This window comes from Marmota marmota, unplaced genomic scaffold (genome assembly GCF_001458135.2).
Source record: "Marmota marmota marmota unplaced genomic scaffold, marMar, whole genome shotgun sequence".
Classification (NCBI taxonomy): Eukaryota; Metazoa; Chordata; class Mammalia; order Rodentia; family Sciuridae; genus Marmota; species Marmota marmota.
The window spans coordinates 6,698,698-6,725,090 of NW_025999925.1; the positions used below are offsets into that span (position 1 = coordinate 6,698,698).

The 26,393-nt window shown below is 38.4% G+C and overlaps 1 protein-coding gene across 1 annotated transcript in view; it reads right to left on the reverse strand.

Annotated features, from left to right (window-relative positions):
* Window positions 1-26,393, reverse strand: part of Arsb (arylsulfatase B) — a 155,558-nt gene that overhangs the window by 73,766 nt on the left and 55,399 nt on the right. The window contains exon 4 of the mRNA XM_015497831.2: window positions 12,174-12,417. Coding sequence (XP_015353317.1) covers window positions 12,174-12,417 — 244 coding nt within the window. The remainder of the gene's footprint in view (window positions 1-12,173; window positions 12,418-26,393) is intronic.

The following is a 26,393-nucleotide window of genomic DNA, read 5'->3' on the forward strand; positions in this document are numbered from 1 at the left end:
GATTAAAACATGAAAGTGTCATCCACAGGGTAATTTCCATCCTGTGCATCCTCTGTAAGCATCGCCATCTTGGTTAGTGCCTTCACTTCCAGCTACTGAGCTCTTAAGACTATATTCTAAGCCTTCTGCTAAGTATTTTATACACATTCTTCCACTAAATCCTCATATCAGTGCTTATAAGATAAGTACTACTGTTGCTAAATTTTACACATCAGGAAATTAATGCTTGCAGACATTAAGTAACCTGCCCATAGTTGTACAAATAATAAATGCAGGAGACAAGATTTGAACCCTATCCAATCAGAGGGCACACTTTAATTCACTATATACTAGTGAATTCCTTGCAGGATTTATTTTCTTCATTGTTGTGTAGGGTAATATTAGATTTGTGTAATTCCCATGCTCCTTGGACAGCCCTTTAACACACAAACATTACCATGAGTAAAGAATTTAGGCATGGAAATTATAAAATTTTGACTAAATTTGGTGAGGCAGTATGTAAATTAAATTTATTTGATACAGAGTAGGGAGATGCTTTTTCATTGTTATTTGTTTTTATCCAGGAGGAGACAGTCTCTCAAGAAAAGTAGTATTATCAAAAATCATCAAATCACATTCTTAATATAGTCTTTTCCTATTAATTGCTAAAAATAATTGGTAGGACTTTTGGGTTGGTATCAGGAAAAATCGGAGGGGCTACTATACCCTTCTTGCAATTTCCATTTTAATACCCATGAAGAACGATAAGATGAAAACTGGCAACAGTATTGGAAACTAAAGAGAAGCCCAGACACAAAAGCCCTGAGGGCATTCTCACTAACGCCAGTGCTGAAGAGATTAACAACATCTTTTTTGGATTTAAAAATAAAATCTGATCGCAAAGAAAGTAGGAAAAGATAGATTTGCTTTGTCTAACTCTGCCACTCAGGGGCCGCACAAAACAAAACAAAAAAATGGGCAAGGATCTTCTGTCAACTCTCCTCAGACCTGCCCATCTTGCCTCCCCCACACCCCTTCCCAGTGGCTTCCTTCTCTGTCAGCAAACACCAGACCAACACAGGATGAAATGCCAGGATCTATAGCTTCCTAAAATGCAAAGCCACCCAACCATCTGAATGAACCCTCAGAGCAAGACATACTGTAAACACAGGTGTGAAGCCCCTGTATCAAAATGATGGGCTAGGGATTCAAAGTAGGGATTTAAAAATAATACCTCACTTTTTGAAGTTTGATTTTAAATTAAAAAATACACACAGATAGATAAACAGAGAGTCGCTTGGTATCTTTAACTCATACATAAAATGCTTTATTTACAGTGTTTAGTGTTGTTTAGAGTAAGAACCTAAGAACGTGAACTTTCATATTCCCATAGACTAATGGTGGCCATGGAAATTTAAATCTCTTCTAAAAACCATCTTGATAAGGAAAGAAAGTAAAGCCACCCAAAGTGCAAGCCTACCACACGAGGAGGAGACGGGACACATTTGAACCCTGGATGGAAAAGAAGAAAAACCACCTGAGTCGTGAAAAGTCAGTATTGGTTCCCACCCCAGGGCAGAGTCGGAGCAGGACTGTGAGTGAAGCTAGCAGGGTACAAGGGAAGGTAAGAGAGTAAGGGAAGGGGTTTGATCATGTCTGATGAGGGGCATCCACAGGAGAGGATCACACCTTAACTGACAGAATGCTGATCCAGGTCTGAGGCCTTGAGGATCAAAGCACTGGCTCCGGGGAAAAGTGACTTGGAGGGTGTGCAGGATGAGCGTGCCAGTCCTGGGCAGGCACTAATCCTGAGAGAGGAAAGATAGAAGAACTAGTGCCTTTTGGAAGATGGACAGTAAAAAAACAGGAAGTGGCTGAAAAGCTGGGTTCTTCTAAACCCAGCCTTTATGATCAAGTCATGAGAAGGCAGACTGGAGAGAAAGAGGCAGCACTTGCCTGCCCTTTTGCATAAAGTGCACTTTGCTGTTAGCAACAGAAGGTGCTTTTAACAACAACAACAAAAAAAATGGATAAATACAATTATTCAAATCCAATTCCCACAGATCACCTACTATTGCAGGTTCAGGAACAAAAAAACAAACAGGTAAACGTGAACAACGGCAACAAAAGGTATACGTGCTAGCACCTATACAAGTTACACAGAGTATTTAAAAAGAGAAAATGAGAATTCAAAACTTTTGGCAAATGAAGATACTTTCCTACTATGGAAAAAGTCACAAGGCAGAGGAAAACTGTTACATGATATTTCAACATGAATTAAGTATAATTAAATCAGCAACTCCAATATTTTAAAACACTGTAAATCAGAAACTTAAAAACCCAGGTTCTTGGAATGAAACCATCATTTGACCCAGCTATCCCACTCCTTGGTTTATACCCAAAGAACTTAAAATCAGCAAACTACAGTGACACAGCCACATCAATGTTAATAGCTGTTCAACTCACAATAGCTAAACTATGGAACCAACCTAGATGTCTTTCAACAGATGAATGGATAAAGAAAATATGGTATAGAAACATAATGGAATAATACTCAGCCTTAAAGAAGAATGAAATTATGGCATCTGCTGGTAAATGAATGGAACTGGAGAATTTCATGCTAAATGAAATAAGCCAATCTCAAAAAAATAACAGAAAGAAGAAAAGAAAAATCTCAGAAATGAAGGGACATTATGTATAGCTGGAATATGTGAAGGCATATATGGAATAGAAACAAAAAGAGAAAAAACATTTCAAAATAAAAATAAAGAGGCAAAAAAGATCAGGGAGAAGCTAATAGAAACAAAATTTATGTGAAGAAGATTCAATAATGCCTGTATTTGAAGTTGCTAAAGAAGAAAATGAAACAATGGTATAGAGTATGTAAATTATAATTAAAAAGAACCTAAAATAATAGAAGATCTGGATGTAAAAACAAAAGACTTCACTTTATATCTGGAAAAACTGACCCACTATGGTCTACTTGGAAACATATTTATCAAAAGATTAGATTTCCAATGATAACAATAACAATAGTAATATCTTCTAGGCCTCCAGACAAAAGGACCCCGTCATTTGCAAAGGAAATAAAAACAGGCTAACATTAGATTTATCAACTGCAACATATAACACAAGTAGACTGAAGTACATTTTTAAGAACCTCAAGGAAAGAAAATATGAAAAAAGTGTTTTTAAATCAGTTAAGCTGTTTTTCAATTACCAAGGTTGCAGAAAATGTTTTAATAGACATGCAAGAATTCAAAGAATCCTGAGAAGTCTGTTCAAGGATGAATTCCTCCAACTAAAAGATAAATGTGAACACTTTCAAAATAACCAGGTAGTTTGCCATGGAAGGTGCTTTCAACTAAAAACAATGTAGATCTAAGACTAATACAAAATGTAGATATAAGACTAATACAAAATTGTGGGTAAGAAGAGAACAATATTTCATGTATGTACTCTTGGCAAAGTAGAAATAATACAACTGCTATTGTTTAGATATGAAGTGTCCCCCCAGAAGCTCATGTGTGAGATGATGCAACAATGTTCAGAGGTGAAATGATTAGTTTATGAGATGTGAGCTAATCAGCAGATCAATCCATGGATATGGTTAACTGGGTGCTAACTGTGGACAGGCAGGGTGTAACTGGAGGAAGTAGGTCACTGGGGTTTATATTTTGTCCCTGGTGAGCAGAGCACACTCTCTGTCTCTCTCTGTCTCTCTGCTTTCCGGTTGCCATGTCCTGAGCTGACTTCTTCTGCCAGGGTGTTCTGCCTTATCTGGGGCCCATAGCAATGGAGTTAGCTGTTTATGGACTAAGATCTTTGAAACTGTTAAAGCCCAAATAAACCTTTCTTCTAAGTTGTTCTTGTTGGGTATTTCAGTCACAGTGATGAAAAGCTAACTAAAAAACAAACAAACAAACAAAAAAACCTACTAATAATAAAACTGAAAGAGAAAGGATAAAGTTGAATAAGCTAATTGATTTCCTTATGAGTAATAACTGGAAGGCGAAGATGCCATTAAAAGTTGGTATACCAAATAGTAGAATCTGAGGAAGAAAAAGGGACTAAGAGAGTTACCAAAAGATATTAGTGTAATGGTGAACACTAGGATAGAACACAAATTGTTCTAAATTAAAAGAACTAGCTAAAAAATAAAAGGTAAATACAACAAAACAATATGACAAAGCAAAGAATGAAAGTAACAATCCTCAAAGTTTAGTAGATAAAACACATCTATAAAACACTTTCAGAGTGGATCACAAAGAAACCCTTGACTCTATACTCAGACACTACAGAACCCACCTTCTTTTCAAGTGCCACAGCTCAGATACCAAGAAAGGCCATATGCTGGGCCAAGTTCTGAATTTAAAAGGATTGAAATAATAAAAAGAATGTCTTCTGATCACAACAGAAATAAACTAGAAATAAGATATGGAATCAGGGAAAGCCTAAAATATTCAGAAACGGAATATTTGGAAATTATTCCAAGTATTAAATAAAATATTTGGAAATAAATTAAACTTCCAAATATAGAAGTCAAAGAAGAAATTCCCATTTGTGCCATTTCTGCCCTTAGATTTACTAGTAATTTTGCCATAAACTTTACCTTGTCCAGTACCAAGACTGCAATTCTGGCTTCTTTTAGCCTGCATTTACTTGGTACACTTTCCTTCAATGGCTCTTACCAGAAGACAATTAAGTAATATCTATACCATCTTAAGGAGAAAAGATTTGACAAAAATTCTTTATCAAATTATTATTTATGTTTGAATGTAACAGAAAGATAACTTTCATATATAAAAATTCAGAAAAAACTCACCATTTATGTACCTTTACTGAAAAATTAAAATACTACCCAATTAACCAAAAGACCAACTAAATTTAAGAAACAAAGGGGAAAGTTATATAATAAAAGGAATGTTGGTAACATTTAAGATAATCAAACACTATCTATCTATACATCATTTCTCTACATATGATTATAAAGCTGTATACAGAAGATTAAACTATTTGGAAAGAAGAATTATAAAATTTATAATATTCCATTTTAGCAAGCTGAGTCTATAAACCTATATTGAGTTAACAAATGTTTGAAAGTGTGAAATTTGCAGAGAAATCTTGGTCAAGAAATCAAAGGCACAATACATTTTTCTTTCAGGATGCTTGCTTCCATCCAGGAGCCAAGACAGAGAAACAAGCAAACAAGATCTGCTTGCCCTCCCGCCTAAAGCCAACTCAAAGGAAAACATGAAACAACAGTTTTCAAAACAGCAGAATTTAGGCAAAGAACAAAGACCCTTGAAAGATGGGAAGTGAAGGAAGTGTCTTTTGATCCTCCCAGCTTACTACCTTGAGAGCATTCTCAAGCTGTGGTGCAGGGTGATCCAGGGGACTCCCTGAGTGCAGGGGACACAGCTGAGAGCCAGGGAGATCAAGGCAGCTAGAGTTCAAGTAGAAGAGAAAACTGCATGAAGAGAATCCTGGAGATCTGCAGAGGATCCCCTTAGAGTATTTTGCTGAGTACTGATCAGAAGATGTGTATGAGAGAACTACTCATCACTAGGGAAAGACCTAGGTAGAAGGATTACAGGGAGGGCTGGGACTGGAGCTCAGCGCTAGCGCACTTGCCTGGCATGTATGAGGCACTGGGTTCGACTCTCAGCGCCTCCTATAAATAAATAAAATAAAGGTCTATCAACAACTATAAACAAAAATTTAAAAAAAAAAAAGGATCACAGGGAACAGTGCTTAGCATTCGCCAGGTGGGGAAAGTCCTTGCTCCCATCAGCTGCACTAACAACACTCATAATTCACAGGGTACTGAGGAGATTTCTAAAGAACATTTTGACTTCAGCAATAGGAAATATTTAGCCTGAAAGTGAGCGCTGCTCTGGATCTGCCTTATAAATCATAAAAGCATTACTCAAACAAATGCAGTTAACAACGGCACCTCAGAACAAAGCAAGAACAGTAATAAGAATACAAAGATATCCATCATTCAACAGGGTGAATGTACACAATGTCTGACATTGAATCAAAAGGTATGGAAACATGACCTATAAGGAGAATCACAATCAATCAATCCCAACCGACCCAGAACTGCGTATATATTAGAATAAGCAGAGAACATTTTACAGTTATTATGGTTGAAATAACTGTTTTCTATATGTTCAGAAAGTTAAGTAGAAACACAGAGGATATTTAAAAAAAACTCAAGCTGAACCTCAAAAACGAAAGCTATAATGTGTGAGATTGACAATTAGATACTGATTTTACCTGATTTTCATACTGTATTCTTAGTGATCTAGACTGATTATTGAACATAATTTTCTTTTCACTGATTAGTAGTACCATTTTAATTATGTTTTATGTTCTTTTTGATACTATGAACTGTTTGCATCCACTGGCTCATCTGTTCTTATGTTAGCACTTCACTCTTTAACCACTGTCTTCTTTGAGTATGTTTAAATACCTGGAAGAAATAGTTTTTAGCATCTCTTTCATAATACTTTACAAAATTTTCTTGACAATGCCTACTTCTTAATTTTTTTCTGATGAACTTTATTAAATTTTGCTAAGTTACATGAAAAGCTTCTTAAAAATTGGATTGAATGAGATTAGATAGGTAATTAATTTGGGAAGAAGGGACATGCTTATTCTTTTCACCAGGACACTTAAAATTGTCCCCCAGACTACTGATGTTCTCTTCACTTAAAAATATTATTTTTTCTATATTTCATTTTGAATAGATTCTTTTGCTGAACACCTTCAAATTTATTTTTTTCGTAATGCCTAATCATCTATTAATTCTACCTAGTATATTGAAGCAATTGATACGCTCCTGTTGCAAACACTGTCACTCACCCCAGAGCTGCTAATAATTCTCCTAACAGTTCAGTGTTTTTCAGCCAGTCTAAGAGGATGGGGTAACTAAGCAACCCATGGAACCTCTGATACTCTCAGCAGAGCCCACTCTGTTTTTCATCCATTACTGGCATTCCTATTTCGTGAGCCCGTTTTGAAATTTCCAAAAACTACCATCATCTTTAAAATGGTATTTCCATTTCTGGAAAAACTTTCAGTCCTCTGGGCACAGATCAAGTGTCTCTGACATTTGGCTGTCCATTTGTTTTGGCTGCTTTGGAAAAGAAGCTCCAGACATCAATGTGACTGGTTGATTCCTATTATCGCAGTCCCAGTGCAAAATGTGCTGCCACACATACTGCAAGAAGGCTTGCCTAAGGCTGCGAGAAGCATCAACTTCAGGACCAGTAGCTGAATCATTTTTTTCAGGAACTTTAATCAAGTTATGAAAGCAGAATAAGAACAGATCTTCACTTATTAAATTTGCTGAGTTTCCATAGAACAAGTCTTGATAAGCTTGATTGATCTTTGAGCAGAAATTTCACAAATTTGTTTAATAGTAAAGGAAAGCCCTCTCTCCCATGGTTTAGCAAAATTGAGCAATACTCTTGGTCATATCTTTTGGTGACAGCCCTGCAGTCAACATTTTGGATGCTGTTGAAGAGCCCAGAGCTCCTGCTCCCTAAGAGATTGCTCACCAGAACATTCTAACTGTGCAGAAAGACATTTTACAATCTGGAGTTAAAGGTCATCAGACATTTGGCTAATTTCTCTGCAGGCAGCAACAAACATGGGCCAAACTCTTAAAGGTTACTTATGATCAAGATAATTTGAAAATTGAAATGTTGGATTTATAATCCAAAATTTGGCAAGATGAACAAACATCAATATGATGTGGACTTTGCCAAAGATAATAACCTCAGTAAATTGGGGACAAAGGGAATTATTCAAAATGAATTCAATTGTTTCTCTACAGAGTTCACCTGTGGCAAAATATGCTACACAGCTTTGGTTCAGCGTGCTATTGGATACTTTTATAAGCCAGGGTTTACAAAACTTTTGCCGCCAAAACAAGACAAAAATAAAAAATGATTAGATGTCAAGCTTGCTGCAAATGTTGCCGTATCAGAAGCAAAAGTTTTCTTCTACTTCTTCGTCAAACCTCAATGTCCTTCAAATTAAAAGTTGGTGATACCCTCAGTTGAAGTTCAAGTTTGGCTGTGCTTAAACATTTTTGATTTATTTTCTTTTCATAATGAAGTGGATTATTAATTTTGTATTAAAGTGAGCAAAAGAGACATAGGTTTATAAAGAATTTTTAAATATTCTTCTAAGTATAACCACATAGAAAAAGATGTGTAATTTATTTCTAATATCATAAAATATGTTCTATCTAAATTTTTGTGCCTTGTTAAGTGCTTTTTGTCTATAAATTCATAGCTTTCATCAGTTTCAAAGAATTTTACAATCTAAAAAAAAAAAAAATCCTGAAAAAAACCCCTAGTCTTCTGCTTTTGATATTGACCTCTAGTAACATACGCATCATCTCACAACAATCCTAGATTGTATGGAAGGAAATCAAACCACAACACTTAGAAGAAAATAAAGATAAATATTTAACACATTTCAAGCTGAGAAAAGACTTTCTGAACAACAAAAATGAGAGAAAACTGATTTCACTGACAAACCTAGACATCCCTGTCAAACAAAAAACAACAGTAAATTAGGAAAAATATTTGTATGACATACAACAGTTAAACAACTTTAAAGAGCAAGAAAACACAGACTCTTCACTAAATAAAAAGATATAAAGGAAATACTTTCAAAAAAGAAAATACAAATGGAATAAAAATTCTTAAAAATAATCTCTTTAATAATAAAAAAAATTCAAGTTAAAGAGGACCATTTGGCCTATAATATATTTTTTCAAAGCTACATAAGGAAAAGCTAAAAAGGACATGAGCACTTTGGTATATCATGGAATAAAGGACACTGGTATGGTCTTTTTGGAAAACAATTTTGTAATGTGTATCAAATATTTATAAGATGGTTTCTTTCTTTAGTTTAATAGTTAATTTAAAATTATTTATGTACGGGAAAAATTAAAAATATAAGTAGAGATTTTATGTAAAAATAGTTCATTTCATTTCATGTTACTGATTTTTTTTTTAAATCTGAATGAGTCAAAGTCAAGAGAATGGTTAAACATACTGAGGCACATCTATATATTGAGTAAGCAAGCCGTTAAAATGGTGTTTGTAATGAGTTTCAGTGTTTATGATGATCAAAAACTAGTAATCTACTAAAAAGAAGTAGTAAAAAAGGTAGTGATATACATCTGTAATCTCAAAGACTTGGGAGGCTGAGACAGGAGGATAACAAGTTTGAGGTCAGCCTCAACAACTTAGCAAGACTATGTCTCAAAATAAAATATTATTTTAAAGGGCAGGGGATGTAGCTCAGTCCTAGAGCACTTGCCTAGCATGTACAAAGACCTGGTCCATTCCCTTGTACTGCTAAAAAAAAAAAAAAAAAAAAGAAGAAGAAGAAGAAAGAAAAAGAAAAGAAAAGAAAAAAATGCTGAAAAGAAAAATTTTAAAGTAATATGGTAAAAATGTTTAAGTGTTTACAGTGTTTCAGGTGAATTTGGGTGATTAATTTTATTTTCTCTAGTTTGTAAATTAGCTACAATTAGTATATATTACTGTCACTTGATTAAATTTAAACATTTCAAGTTTAGCTCATGGATAGAGGCAGAAATATTTTAAAGAAAAAGAAAAACATTATATGATGTAAATGAGCAAATTATGAGTACAAAGCTTCAAAATAATTAATGAGAGAAAGGGTTTTATTTTATTTTATTTTTTCTCCAATTTAGCTATTCAGTGGCACTAACTTTTCTGTGACTTGGACGCTGTTGAGTGTTCTTTAGGTGTAAATCATAAACTGGTCATTGTCTCCAAACTGAAAAATCAACTTTGCAGACAAGAAAATGAGGAAATGATGTGAGACTGGTGAAGAGTTTTTCCTCCTGGAAACTAGCATGACTTATAAAAAGATAATAATAATAATAATAATAATAATAATACAGTAGAGTTGATCCTGGAATACCATGGGCTTGAATGGCACAGGTTATCTTACATGTGGATCTTTCTTTCTTTTTGAGGGGGTGGATTTGTGACAATTTGAAAAAACTTGCAGGCAAACTGAATAGCCTAGAAATATTGAAAAATTTTAAAACGTGATTTGCCAGGAATGAACAAAACCTACATATATAATAGCCCATTTTATCACTTACTACCCTGAAATATATACAAATCCACAATAAAAGTTAAAATTTATCAAAACTTATGCACACTAAGCAGACCATATATGATGCTGTGTGTCATAAAGAGAGATGAGAACAAATGTAAAGATGCAAGAGAAAGTCACAACTGCATAAAATTAACTGTTGTACCTCCTGTACTACTGTAATAATTCTGTAGCTACCTCCTGTTGCAACTGTGGTGAGCTCAGGTGTTTAAAGTATCCATTAAAACACCCATTTAAAACCCTAATCATCCCCACATGAGCAGCTTCTCTCTCTAATAAATTGCTTATTGCAATAAAAATGCTCTCCTGTGATTCCTGGCGTATTTTTCAACATATAATAGACAAAATATATATTAACCAACTGTCTGTTACCAACAATGGGTTATTAGTAGATAAGTTATTGGGAAATCTACAGTTATCCATGGAGTTCCACAGGTAGCCAAGGTGGAGAATGGACCCCAAAGCCCTCAGCACCCCCAGAGCCATTGCCACTGGTCTAGTTACCACCCCAGTAGAGCAACAGCTGTGCAGCGGCCCTGTTACCTCACAGCAACCACAGAGCACCAGATGGGGACTGAGAAACTGCCCACCACCCCCACCTTCAGCACTGCAGACACCAAGCCTGGCACCAGTGACAGCACAGCAGGGACAGGTGGCCTGGGTGGTCTTACATGGGCAGCACCTACTGACGGGGACAAGAAAGTCCTAGCACAAAAGTCTGGGTCAAATGGCTCAATGTAAGAAACACATATTATTTCATCAACAGGAATGACATCAGTCAGCCACGCAACGGCTTCCCACACATCAGGAAAGATGTATTTGCACACCAGCCTGCCATAACGAACCACCCCAGGAAGCACCTGAGCGGTGAAGGAGACAGAGAGAGGGAACTGGATGTTGTGGGAGGAAAGGGCACAGAGGCAGCAGATGCTGCAGGCCTGGTGGAGTTCCAGTTCAAGGTAGGAAATGAGCAGCAGACTATAACCATTACAGGTGCCATCCAAGTCTGTAGGGTCCTCACACAATCAGCAGCAGAATTACCAGAAAGGTGAGTGAGGGAAAGAATGGGGGATTGCAGGGTGTCCCCGAAGGCCATGACCAACAACAGCCAGCCCTGCAGCAGGTCTTCTAAGGGCAGAGACTCTAAGAGTGACCACACAAGATGCCAGCCTTCCAGCACAGGGAGAAGAGATGAGGGTGCTGACAACCAGGGTGCAGGAGAACAAGGTGGACCAGTGAGACAGAATATTATGGGGGTTACTGACCATTATCCACAGGGGCTCCTCAAAGATACCCTAGAGAGGGTAGCAGTGAAGAAGATAAGGGAAATCAAGGGGATGTGACCTAGGGTCAGCAGCCCTCTCAACATGCGTACCGCTGCAACTTCAGTTACTGAAACAGGCGCCCAGGAAACCCCAAACCACAGGATGGTCAAGAGACAAAAGCCGCGATCGCCAGCTGAGAAGTCCTGGGCTGAGTAAATTTAGGTTTATCATCTATCCCATCATCCAGTCATCCATCAAGAGAAATGAATACAAAATCCCAGCAATAAGAAATGATCAGGGCTAACGACCTAAAGGCTAGCTTTTTGCCTGATGACCAGATATCTGTGCAGCATGGAGTTTTAACACTTTTTTCTAAATAGGTCTTCTTTTTTTTTTTTTTGGTCCCAAGACCAAAAACACACACACATATATATATTTTTTAAAGTCCTTTTCCTACCAACAAATCTTTAAAGGATTTAAAATTGTTTCATATCTGGTCAAGTTGAGATTTTTTTTAAAAGAACTTCATTTTAAATTTGTAATAAACATTTACAACTTGATTTTTAAAGGTTAACAAAGTGAAAGTACCTGTTATTAAAGATTTTTTTGTGTGGTTTTTTTTTTTTTTTTTTTTGTAGTGCTAGGGATTGAACTCAGAGTCTTACACATGCTAGCCAAGTACTCTACCACTGAGCTACATCCCTAGCCCTAACATCCTGAGAAGAAAAGGACAGGGCAGGCAAATACCTGATGGTTTTCCACACGTCAAAGCCGTCCAGAGGCTTCGTGCCATTGGTGTGTCCTCCAGCCAGATTAACGAGGGTCGGCAGCCAGTCGGAGATGTGGATGAGCTCCCGGTTCTTCACGCCCTTCTGTTTCAGCAAGGGACTGGCCACGAAACTCACCCCTCGAACGCCTCCTTCCCACAGACTCCATTTTCTTCCTCGAAGGGGCCAGTTATTGCCCCCTGCCAGGGTCTGCCCTCCGTTGTCTGAAAAATAATTAGGTCTTAGCATGAGGATGTGAAAGTTATCAGAATGAATACGCTTGTGTCAAACCCTAACAAACAAAAATTACAATAAACAAAGCTGAGGTTACAAAGGAGGGGAACCTCATCCAGATACGCCTGATGACAAGAACTATCACAAAAGACTGCCAGAACCACAACCTTGCATAAAGGCCACCCACATCTAGCAAACACCTGCAAGAATGTCTGTCCCACAACCGTGGGAACAACCTCGGACCGGTGTCACTCTTGCTATTGATTCCTGCAGCCAAGGATTGTTGTTTGAAAATCGCTTATGTAATCCTCAGTTTTCATTTAAAAATGCCCCTTTGCCTCAACCTCTTTGAAAATTCTCATAGTTTACTCTTGACACATGTATTCCCATCGTGAGCTCCTCTACTCCCAAATGAACTCATGATCTTTGGAGAATCTCTGTTGGTTATTAGGTGGAAGAAGATAATGTTAATTCTCAAATACATTCAAGAATAGAAGGCTTCTGTGTACACTCTTATTAAATGGTACTTGAAGAATAAAAATAAGAACTGCTCCTTACCTTCCTCTACTAACTCCCTTTCTCCCACCCAACATTGCCCTCCATTACACAGACATAACCAGGGTCCAGCATGGCACATGTCCTTCATGTGTAGGGCCCCAGAAAAACAAGGCAGTCCCCTGATTGTGTGATACAGGCATCTATCCCAGGAGCAAACTATCAACTAAGTCAAGTGCATGTGTGTGACTTTGTATAGCCCAGGAGAATGAGTCCAGGTGAGCCTCAGCTCACATGAAAGGAAAACTGGGGGAGTGTCACTTAGTGACTTAAAGCTCCTGAGAATGAGGACAACAGACCTTTCAATATTCTTCTTGGAAAAAGTTGTGAACATTTACACTGGTAACTGAATTAACATTCCACACCCTGCTGATCTGTACTCTTTCTTAAGTGTGAAAGTTAAAGATTTCTCCAATGATTTATAAATATCTCTGTAAATAAAGTAGTCAGGGGGGAAAAATAATTTTGAGAATATTTCCTCCCTGCTTGATAAGATGTCAAGACAAAGCCTCATGGACAGCAAAGCCAGGGAAGAGAAGGTTTCTCTTCCAAGACAGCAGAGGGGATGGGGACACTGGTAAGGATTGGGTGAAAGTTACAAGAGTGACTAAAGATAGGTATCTTACTAGCCAGGTGAGGGTTTGGAGTTAGACATTAAGTTAGAACTGTAGAAAATAAAAGTGATATTTCCTGTAGACTGAGTTTGTAGACTCACATTAGCTTCAAAAGTATCCATACACTTAGGTGACTTTAGAGATACATTTGAAATTACACTTATTTGCATACAAGTTGTTCTTAAGGAAACAAATAAACAAAAACACTGTTGTCCAGATGAGCCACATGAGGGCAGTGTGACAAACGTCCTCTATGGAAATTATGTAGTAGTCTTCCCTTATCTTTGGTGGATATATTCCAAGACTCCCAATGGGTGCCTGAAATTCGGAGAGTGCCAAACTCTATATGTACTGTTCTTTCTAAATATAAATGTCTATGACAAAGTTTAATTTATAAATTAGGCACAGTAAGACATTAGTGGTAATTACAATATAGACTGATTATAACAATACATTGTAATAAAATCTATGTAAATCTAGCCAAAGTAGCACATGTCTTTAATACTCACTACTCAGGAGGCTGGGGCAAGAGGATTGCTTGAACCCAGGAGTTCGAAGCCAGCCTGAGAAGTATAGCGAGACCCCACAAAAACAAAACAAAACCCACAAAACTATGTCAATGTGGTCTTTTTCAAAATCTTACTGTACTATGTCAGGTGCAGTGGCACCTGCCTATGTAATTCAAAGGACTCGAGAGGCTGAGGCAGGAGGATGGCAAGTTCAAGGATAGCCTCAGCAACTTAGCAAGACCCTCAGCACTTGGAGAGACTCTGTTTCAAAATTTAAAAAAGCAAAAATGATCTGGGATGCAACTCAAGGGAAAAGTGGCCCTGGGTTCAATTACCATTACCCCCCCCCCAAAAAAAATAATCTTACTGCACTATCTGTTGGACAAAGGGATGATTCATGTCCTGGGCAGGACTGAGCAGGATGGCATCATACTATGCAGAGCAGTGTACAATTTAAAACATTAATTGTTTTTTTCTGGAAATTTCCATTTAATTATTTTAGGCCATGTTGATGGCAGGTAACTGAAACTGTAGAAGTGAAATTGTGGCTATGTAGGGACTACTAGATATAGCACAGGTGTGTACCTGGGAGGAAAGAGATGAACATTCTTAAGCTCCATCTCTGTTCCAGGTAACACCTGGCTTTCACATTATCTCATAGAGCCTGGGGTGGGACAGACATGGAACTGAAACATGACACCAGACACTTATTAACTGTGTGGCCAGGGGCAATATGCTACCTCAGTTTCCTCATCTTAAATATGGAGATAATAATTCCTACTTCATGTATTATGGTAAGAATAAAATAACACCAGTTATGATAATTTTGGACAGGGCCCCTGACATAACCTAAGTGTTCAATAAATAAATGGTAGCAATGTTGTCATTCTTAACATTTACGATGACCCAAGTAGATATAATAATCCAGTACTAGTAATTACAATAATCTTGTCTTATAATCATTTTCTTGCTTTAAAAAAAAAATCAGGTTTTAAAAGGCAAACAGCTAGTAAGTGAAAAAGCTAGGATTCCAACCAGGCCTGTGTGACAGGCCTCTGCCCCTGCAGTGCCAACTGCTAATGTCCCCAATTCAGGGACATATGAGGGCCACATGAGCCCTCTGGTCCCTGTAAAAGACACAGGGCTGACCAGCACAGCAGAGTGCACTCTTCCTACAAGATATCAGAAGCAGAGCTCTTTTAGGGTTACACTAATTCCCTGTGGTGCTGGTGGGGAAGAAAATCAAGGCTCTACTGCTAAGGGGGCTTTGGATGAAGCCCCTACCTCTCAGGAGTGGAGAGGAGACTTGAGCTAGATTAGATGAGGGATGGTAACGCTTCTTCAACTGTGGGTAGGTGACAATCAATCTCATCTTTGCTATCCCAGACATACAACCCTTTCCTCAAGTCTCTCTGCATCTGTTCTTTATCAGCCACCCAAGTGAGTTTATGAAATACACATTCCATTTCACATTCAATATCCAACAGAGTATCAGGCACCCACAACCAACGTGCCAAAACTTAAAAATGGAACCCTTCGTGTAATGCATTAATGCACTGGAAGGAAATGCTTACACTCTACCCCTGTTGTCAGGATTGCTATCAACCATACTGGCTCGATGCCTCAGGAGATGCCTGTTGTCTCTGTTTAGATAATGTGTTTTTCGTTCCACATATTTGGTGCTCAATAAAAAATACTGGATAATGATGGTGATGGAAATAAGAGCAGAGATGATGGGGATAAGAGTGGCTCTGGAATGTGAGTCTAGGAGCAACCCCTCAGTTATGACTCAGAAAGGAAAATTATCTGGGCTGTAAAGAGAATTTGGCCACTGCTGCTACTGTAGGAGCTGGAAGACATTTCCATGTGTCACGAGGAAAGGGCGCTGATGCAGTCGGTGGACTGTTTTTGCAATTAATTCACAGTGATGTTTTTGCCATTAGCAATAATAACTGATTCTATCATCAGTCATCGGCGTGGCTTTCTCAATCTTTTTTTTTTTTTAAGAACCCTCCGGAGAGAAAGCACTGTCAAGTGACACCCCTGCAATTTCTCCTGACTCTACCCTCACAGAGCCAAATGCAGATGTGACTGAAGGAAAAGGGCAATTGGCACTTGGCTGACCCTTGCCACTTACCAATAAAGGAGCAGAGTACACCATGTTAGTTTCTAGTCAGTTAAATGCATGAAAACAGGGTGCCATCCATCAGTTCTAGTACAGTCTCCTGGGTATTTCAAAGAGTTCAACATAAAACTCAGCAAGAACAAAATACGCTCAGGGGCTTGGGTTGTGGCTCAGTGAGAGTGTGCTTGCTGATACTTGGCACCATATAAAAATAAATAAAATAAAGGTATTGTGTCCATCTACATGTAAAAAAAAATTTTAAAGAATAAAATAAGGTCATATAAAACATGGTAGAAGGGATTTTTATAGATTGTTGCTCACTTAAGTCTGACATCAACTAAAATAAAAAACTAATAATGGAACTACCACCATTTCTTTTTTTTTTTTTTTTTTTCAGAGTAGAAATTAGAAGTTTATTAAAGGACAGCAGAAAAGACTTCTCCCGGAGGAAGAAGGGGACCCAAGAGGTGGAATCCCTGGAAGGGATGTTATCTCCCCTTTTTATAGTTCTTTCAGTGATGGAATGTAGGTGGGAAGGCCCCAGGGGTGGGACACAGGTGGGCCAAAGAAGTAATCTGGTCAGGAAGGACTTCTGAGTCAGCACCTTTTTGCTGGGGGCTGTTCATTAACATTTCTTTGAGGTGGACTTTGGCCTAGGGCCTTTTCAGGACTTCATTAACATTCCATGAGTTGTCCTGTGTTTTCCCTGAGTCATTCTCCGCATGGTCTCCATTTTAGATTTCACTCGATATTAGACCTGATTTACCTAACTACACTGACTACCTAACTTTAAATCTGGCTTCATTCCCCCCTCTAATTTGGGAACGCCTTACTGCTGTAAGGAAGAGGGGTGAAGAAGATCTTTCTGGCTTCTTCAGGCTGAAAAGGGACGATGTGGGGCAAGCAGTTTGGAGTCCCCCTTTAAAACTCAGGTCTATGGAGTGGTCCATGATAGCAGTCTGATTGCGAAGTAATAGGCTGGAGGGCCATTTGAGTGATGGATGGTCTATAAGAGAAACAAGAATTCATTAGTACTGGAACCATATTGATGCAGCAATAAATGCCATAGCACAGGAATATGCCAATGAGTATGATGGCAAAGACAAAGACTAACAATGTTTTCCACCAGGAAGTACCAAGAACTAGGAGCTAAGATATTGTTTCCATGACAAAGTTGCTGAGGACATGGCTTCTATCTGAGCATGTAAGTCTTTAAGGACATTTGTCACATTGCCAGAAATGTCAGGGATGTAAACACAACATTTAACTTTTAGGGTTACAGACGTTATTTCCCTTAAGATATAGTTTAATAATTTAATGTCATCTGATCTTGCAAAATCCTTTTACTAGTATGACCTCTGTGTCTAATAGAGAAATCTTTAATTCTGTTACTTAGGGCTGGATAACCATACTAGCAAACACTAAGCCTACCTGTGTAGGTTAGAAATAAAGGCCTTAAACTAAAAACTACTCTGGCAGTTCCTTTTGATAGTTATCAGGCATTCCTGTCTGAAAATCTCTTTTGTAGCCTCCAGTTTACTTATTTTTGGAAGTTACATTTAACTATTATTATTATTTAAAATGCCCAGGGATAGCTGTGTTTTGGCTTTGACTGTCTTTGCTAAGTGTTTAAGATGAAGCAAGTCAAACTGACTTTTGTTTCTATCTATTGTTAACAGCTGAGTTTCCCTGGGAGTCCTCGGGGAACTTACAGCAGCTTCTCAGTTCTGCTGGTGCCATTTGCGCTAGGATGGGTCCAGGCCTTGCTTGACCATGTACCACCATTTCAAACATGTTTCTTTTCCCTCTCCCTCCTAATTTTCTATTTGGCTAGAGTTAATTTTTTTCTTGTTAAGAACTCATTTTCAAGACAAAGTTGTTTTATTTCCTGACTGATTTATGAAAAAACTTTCAAATCAAATTAAGATGACTCCAGCTAGCAAAAGAAGCTATGGAACTATTCCCTGCCAACCCCCACCCCCCGCCCCCAGAAAGTTTTCTCAGAACATTTTGGCAGAGGGAAAACCTAATTATAAAATCTTTGCTGTCTAGAAAAGAAATGTCAAAATAAAATAAATGTTGTCATATGCAGATTGTAAATCTCACTTTATTATTCATTATTGAACAAAAATAACTGTCAAAAAGTCATGGAAAAACATTGGTTAGCCAAAGATCTGAGCAAAAACATCAAGCATATGACAGTGAAGCCATAATCTGTATCCAGCTGATAAAAATTAAAATGAAACCATGACAACAACATTAATTCTTAGTATACTCCCCAAATAACTTAATGCTGGGCTTGGTTGTGGAAGGCTTCCCTGAACTATCAGCATGTGCCTCTGCCTCTTTGCTCCAAGGATGTTTCAGCCTGGGCTTCCCCAAGACCTCCATCTCACTCTGAATCTGGGATCATGGAAGGAAAGGCAAGGAAGGCTCCAGAAGCCTCCCACCAGGCCTGGCTTTCTTTCTGCCCAGGCACTGTGCAAGTGGGACAAGGATGAGCAGGGAACAGCATTTTAAAAAAAGAGAAGTTGGGGCTGAGGTTGTGGCTCAGCGGTAGAGTGCTTGCCTAGCACATTGGAGGACTTGGGTTCCATCCTCAGCATCACATAAAAATAAATAAAATAAAGATATTGTGTCCAACTGCAACTAAAAAATAAATATTAAAAAAAGGAGAAGTCTCTTTGCCCCCAAATGACATCTGCCTATTGATAGCTGATGTTTTTCAAATTATTTTTTTAGTTACTAAAATGCAAACTGGAGAACTATTGTATGTCTTGGCAGTTATCTAAGGGGACTGGTTAAATTCTCTCCTGTTAAAAGAGAAAATATCTATCTACCCAAATAGTCATCTTCCAACCATATTTTCTTCTCAAATCTTCTTTCCTTCTTACTCTGCATTCTATCACCTCTGACTGAAATGAATGTACAATGAATGTGCATTCAATTCTGCCAAGTCTAACTTTAAAATGGTTTTCCAATCCATCCCCCTTCTCCAGCCCCACTATCTTGGGTTAGACTTCCCCCCTCCACCTGGGCTTCTGGGGTGATATGCAAGTTACAGTGCTTCAAGTTGCCACCAGAGATGTCTTTGTAAAGCTACAAACCATCCAGGCCACATTCACATTTAAAAACCTGACTTATTTCCCAATCAGGAAAAAGTTCAAACTTTAGCCAACACAATCTGTCACATCTGGTCCCAACCTACTTTCTGGGCATCAATGCCTGCCCCTCCCCATGAAGCTTACCATATGTTTTAGTCACGTAGGACTAAACTCTCCTGTATTAGAATACATCATGTCCTTTCCTGCTACTTAGCCTTTGTACACATTGGCTCCCTTGCCTAAAAATGCCCTTCCCCTTCTTTCCTGCCTGACTTAAATTTTAAGCCCCTGCTTAAATGTCACATCTTTCGTGAACCTATTGCTTGTTCCCCCACAGTCTTTATCTCTCCTCTGTACTACTGGGCACGCTATCTACATCATCTCTACTGCACTGTACATTGCTAATCAGTTGTTTGTGGCTTTGTCTTCCCCATAATTCTGCTCTTCAAGGGGTAAGAACAATATCTCACTGTTTGTATTCCCAAGACCTAGCACAGGGCCTGCCAAAGAGACCAAATAAACAAATGGAGAACTGGCCACTCACCAAATACAGGGATCGAAGGTACTAAAAATTAACTTGGTTAGTACACAGGGTTTTTCCCCTGAGTCTTTGTCCAGCAAACTCCATTTTATTTATTTATTTATTTATTTTTCATGACCTTGACTTTTAGGAGGTTGCTCTACCTACAGATACTGCTTCATCTATAGGATACTGGCAAAGGGTGTGGGGTTCTGGGAACCCAGTGAGGATTTAAGCAAATATCAGATCCACAAATACCTGAGCAAACAGTCCAATCTGTCACCTGGTCAGTAAGCACTGGGCCTGGCCTGGAAGAGAACTCGCTCACCACTCTAACGTATCTGTCAATGAGTTCCACAGGTGTCAGGCACTGTGCAAGTGGGACTGATGGATGAGTAGGCATCCCTCTAGCTCTAGGGAAATGGCGGGTTAGAGATAGACAAGGTCTTTTTTCTTAGGGGTAAGTGAGAAAAAGGGGTAAGATCTCTCCAATCCTGGTAGATAGTCGCTCAGCTGATCAAAGGAGCTGACACCAGAATGATGAGGCAGAGGCAGCCAAGTGACCACCAGGCACAGGGAGCAGGAGGCTCAAGGACCTCATTCAGTTACATGGTAGATAGTGCTCTGAGTCAAGGCCTCTTCTTAGTTAAAACTAATTAACTGCATTCTTAAGAACACCTCATTGCTAGAAGGTAAGAAAAACTTGAATGATGACCAGATTTAAACAAAAAACAAAAAAGTGTGGGGTTGTTTTGTGACTGTTATTGAGATAGGAATTTGGGAATACGAAAAGAGAAATACTGAGTCTCAGAACAAACACACCCATGCATTGTTGCAATGCAGGAAATGCCCATGAACCCAAGAATGCAAAACAAGCAACTCATTAACATCCTGCTCCCTGCTCCCCCCCACATACTTGTGCCCAAGTCCTAAACTGTGTAACCCCACTCTGATTCCGCCTCTAGTTCAGCCCTAGCTACTGTTCCTCTATAAATATTAGATCCCAGATCAAGGTGTTACTTTTCACTCTCTAGACAGACTCACTCTTTTTTACCCTTCAAGTGCATCATCCATGCCTTCCTAAATAAATCTTTGCCTAAAGACCGATGCCTGCCGGGATTCTTTTATATCACATAGGTCAAGAACCCTGCCATCCTGAGTTGAGGTCCCTTCTCTGGAGACGTGTGAAACCCTCTTCCCAGTATTCAAGTGATAGAAGAAAAGTGCTGTGAGCTGGGGCAAGTTACACAGTCTCTGAGCCCAAGCTTCTTTATTTGAAAAATGAAAATAATAATACCCACCTTAAATATAGTACTTGACACACAAGTAAATATCAGCTACTTTTACTGATGATAGTCACCATCACCAGAAAACTGCAGAGCAGAACAGGCTTCTATCTGGATATTTATCAAATAGATTCTAGACTTGGGTATTATGGCCACACTCCCACACACTGCTTAGAGCCTCTCCTAGGTTACATGCTCCACACTATGAGCAATTTCTTGAGGGTCATAAAAACACAATGATGAATTCCATTATCACTGGGGGAGACTCATGATGACTCCTTTCTGTTTTCACAAGTTTCAATAAGGCACACCAGTTACCAAAGAAAGAGATTCAGTAATGATAGCCTGGGATTCAAATTAAGCATCAGAAACTGAATATTTGTTCAGATGTTCATCTGAATATTTGTAGGGGGTTCAAATGGTTTTCAGCATTCAAGGCAAACAAGTGCTATGACCCTCGACTCCCAGTCAGACACTATCAGACTTTTCATCTTGATGAACAGCACTAGCAAGGGGGAGGACTCCTGCTAAGCCAGCGGGAGGAGGTTTGGGTGGGGTGGATTTGGCAGGGAGACACCAAGTAACTGATATAGCCACCAAAAGAGCTGAAGATAAAGGAAGATGGATGCAGGGAAAGGCCAAACAGCCATGATGGGGATTACAAAGAAAGAGATTACAAAGGGTTGTAGGAAAAGATTTCCTCATTTTAATGGGGCTAATGTCATTGCTTATAATGATGAGATACCAATGAGATTTTATCTCCCTTTAAAATTTATTTAGGATGAAAAGAAATTGAAAGTCTGTTGAAAGATTGGAAACATTTGTTCTCTCAAAGTTAAAATGGAACTGGGAACTAGAAAAGTGATCTAATTTATTACATATCGGAAGGCAAATAACTTTTTTCTGAAATTTAAAGAGTAGGTAGTCACAGATCTTGGAGATTCTCAGATGAAAGCTCTAAGACAGAATAAAATGTTGTGAGGTCCTCTCACTTAAAAAACTTTGATAACACTGGGTACAACCTGCATGTTCTAGATCCCCATAATTAAGTAGCACAGAACAAGCACATTAGGTATATTCAGGGTAAGCAAAAGTACTGAATGTTTGCTCTATTCTGTTTTTATAACTAAAATCCTCCTTGTTTTTCCTGTAATTTGATTTTAAAAGAATACTTGATTTTTTTTTTTCTAATTTCAGGGTAAACTAAAATTCTTTGGCACCCTGAGGGGATATTATAGTTTACTCACAAATTGTTCAACTCCCCTTCCAGACCTAAAACCCGCTGAAGATGCCCAGATAACTTTTTTACTAGACAGCTGTTTCTCCTTCAGTAATGTCAAATCGAGAGGTAATAGGTGAGAACATTACCACAGAAATATTTGAAAGTCTGACAAGTTCAAGGACAGCAAGAGAAACTGAAAACACTCTTTAACATATAGGACAAAGCAGAATTGTGGTTTCAAAATAATGAGCATACTAAGTATTTATAAGAAAGATGGAAATTGAGGTCAGTGATTTTTCAGAGTGTGGTAAGAGAAAGCTGGCATATTCTATTTGGCCAAGCGTCAACTGCTTTCATTTGTCTTTCTGCTTCCCAACAAATAATACAAGTCAAATGTTCTGAATTTCACCTAAATATTGTTAAATACTATAAGTTAAATGTCCAACTTTTTACTGAACCTCTAATTAGTAAGTAGTAATATATGTTTTTAGGGTTACTCAGAAAAATCAATAAACCAAACTGAGTGGACAGGCAGTTTTATTTCCCCAGAGCACTTCTCTGAAGTTTTGCCAAATGCTGAAAGATCTCCCTTTTGAGTGTTGAATGCCAGGAGAGGCTGACAAAGATCACGAGAATGCTGACCAGTAGCACTGTTCTCTCGGAAGGACAACAGAAGAAGGACAAATGCAACTCAATGGGCCTAAATATGAAGCAGCTAGGTAAAAGAATTTCAAATACTGAATGCACAGTTGATTTTTAAAAAAAGCATAAGAAAAAGATTCCCCTTGAATCTGCAGATGACACTCGCTCTTAAGCCAAAATAAAATAAATTCTGTGAGTCCCTGGAATCCTGGACTTCCTGACTGTCACAGGAGCTAGCGGCAGCTCTCTGACCGGGGTATGCATGGTGGGGTGAAGATGAAGTCTGGGTGACACTGGGTGTCCCAAACAGGCAAGCAGATGAAGACAGAGTGAAGGCCACTGGAGAAGAGAAGGTGGAAAGGGACATGGGTCTCTGGGCCTAACAAGAGGCAAGTGGCTAAGCAAAGCAGGAGACAAAGGGACGTGAACAGCTATGAACTAGGATAAAAAAAAAAAAAAAATACCAAACAATGAAGCAAATCAAAACAAACATCCTTGAGTAACCACAATAGGCACATAAAAGTTCATGCAATTAGAGACTAACTCAGGGCCTATATATAATCTCAGACACTATTCTAAAAACATATATGGTATCTGGCTTCCTAATTTCCTAGCAAGAATCTGCAAGTTAGGAAGATGTGCACTGCTGTAGATGGGCTCTGTAGAAGGAGAAAAGAAAAGGAAAAACATGAATTTTAAAAGTAAACCATGAAGTATATCCGTTTTTCAACAATAAGTGATCTACCCTGATATATATCAAGGATTCATTGTATGAAGCATCTTTCAATAAAAAATTATAATGATGACCCTAATCACTAAAACAATAAGAGGTTTGTGGTATAGTTGAGGATATTTTTTAAAAATGTTTTTTAGTTGTAGATGAACACAATGCTTTATTTTGTTTATTCATTTTATTGTGGTGCTGAGGATCGAATCCAGGGCCTCACACATACTAGGCAAGTGCTCTACCACTGAGCTACAATCCCAGTCCCAGGATATTTTAACTAGGAAAAAAAAAAAAGCTTTTTATATTCCATAGTGTGTCATTGATGTTACTCTACATCAGTATAAAATGACTCCCTCCATCTGTCATCTTCCAGCAGATGCAGCAACGACAGGCACACAAAATTTTTCAATATGCTGGTATAAAGATAGGCTCACAGACTAAAGAGAGAAAGTGATTATAGGTGAAACAGGATGCCTCATAAGCCTCACGTCTCTACTGAGACGATGTTCCCAAATAGCAAGGAAGAGCTTTTCTTATTCCCTGTAATTTCTGTCACTCCACCCAAGAAATAGGCAGGGCTATCAGTGTCTGCCTCTGGAGATGGAGAGTCAGCAAATGAATGAGCCAATAGGTTTGGCTTAAACAATCATTCAGAGCCATTTAGGGAAGAAAGAAGACTGGAAGCAAAGCAAGAGGACATGGCTGTGTCCCTAAGACACCTGGACCCTGCCACAAGGAGAGCATCCAATGTAAAAGGAATGATGGATATGGGAATCCAAGAGTAGAAAGTACTTCCTCTGGAGGGCAGGGGACAGTGAGGCTTCCTGCATTTTCCTGTTGCCCAGAATGTGTTGTGGCAGCAGCAGAATGCCAATTAACTGATTTACAAGGTAAATTTATCTATTACAGTGGCACGTTCCTTCTATTAGCTTCATGTTGCTGCTAGAACAAATTACCTCTCATTTAACTGTTTAAACAACACAAATTTTTTATTCTATGGCTGTATAGGTTTAGAAGTCAGATGCAGGTCCACTGGGTAAAATGAAGGTGTGTGGACGGCTGCATCCCTTTTAGACACTCTAGGGAGAATCCATTTCCATGACTGTCTAGCTTCTAAGCTGAGATGTTCACAGCTTCCTTCCTCCGTCTTCAAAGCCACCAAGAGCAGTTCAGTGTATCTCCTACCTATCACTCTAAACTCCTCTTCTGCCTGACTCTTCCACTTTTAAGGACATGTGTGATCACCCTGGCCCAGCCAAATAACCCAGAATAATCTTCTTGTTTTAAGGCCATTTTACTAGAAACCTTAGTTCGGACTGCCATATAACAACATATTCATAGTTTCCAGGCTTTAGGACATGAACATCTTTTGGAGGAGGGGGTAGTAGAATGGCTCTGACCACCAGTCACGATGATCAAGTGAGGCTAATCCCAGGATTGCAATCAATTTTCACATCAAAGAACAAAGTTGGAAGAATTACACTACTCCACTTCAAGAAGCACCATAAAACTATAGTAATCAAGACATCATGGTATAGAACAAAGTGCCCAATAAAAGAACCACATTCAAATGGCCATTTGATTCCTATTGAAGGTGCCAAACAAACCAATGGGGGGTAGATTTTTGCAACAAATGATGCTAGAGTATGGATATGTATATGTGTTAAAAACAAAACAAAACAAAACAAATTTGACCAACCCCTACTTTACAACATACATATAATTCAATAACTACAAGACAAAGAACCCAATTTAAATGTAAGCAACGGATTTTAAATAGACATTTCTCCAAAGAAGATAGATAGCCAATTGGCACATGAAAAGATGCTTAACATCATTAGTCACTAAGGAGGTACAGGCTAAAAGCACAAGAGATGCCACTTCATATCCACCAGGGTGACTAGAAAATGAGAGTCAGACAGTGACATGCAGTAGTGCAGACATGGACAAACCAGAAGCCTCCTACATTGCTCGTAGGAATGCAACAGTATATGGCTGCTTTGGAAAACTGTTTGGTGATTCCTCAGAAAGTTAAACAGAGTTTCCATACAATACAGCTCCTAGGTATATACCCAAGAGAAATGAAAACATGTCTACACCAAAACTTGTAGATGAATGTTCACAGTAGCATTATTCATAACAGCCCCCCAACACCAAAGTGGAAATAAACTAAATGCTAAATGTCCCTTAATGTATGAATGGATAAAGAAAATGAGTAATGTTTACAGCAAGAGACACCAATAAAAGTAGCATGATTCATCAGTAAAAGGGAATGAAGTATAGATTCATGCAAGAGAATGGGTAAACCTTGAAAACATCATGACAAGTGAAAAAAGTCAGACATAAGAGACTACATAATATATGATTCCATTTAAAATAAATGTCCAGAATAGGAAAATCTATACATACAGAAAGTGGAATAGTGATTGCCAGGGGCTGAGAAGTGAGGAAATTGGTAGTAACCCAGAAATCCTGGGTATGGGATTTCTTTGGGGGCTGATAAAACATTCTGGAGTTTAGGTACTGGTGATGACTATGCAACTGTGTGAATGTACTTCAAACCAGTGAACTGTACACTTTAAAAGGGTGAATTTTGTGGTGTGTGAATTATATCTTGATAAAGCATTATTGTATGAGAAACTAAAAAGAAAGATGGATCAAA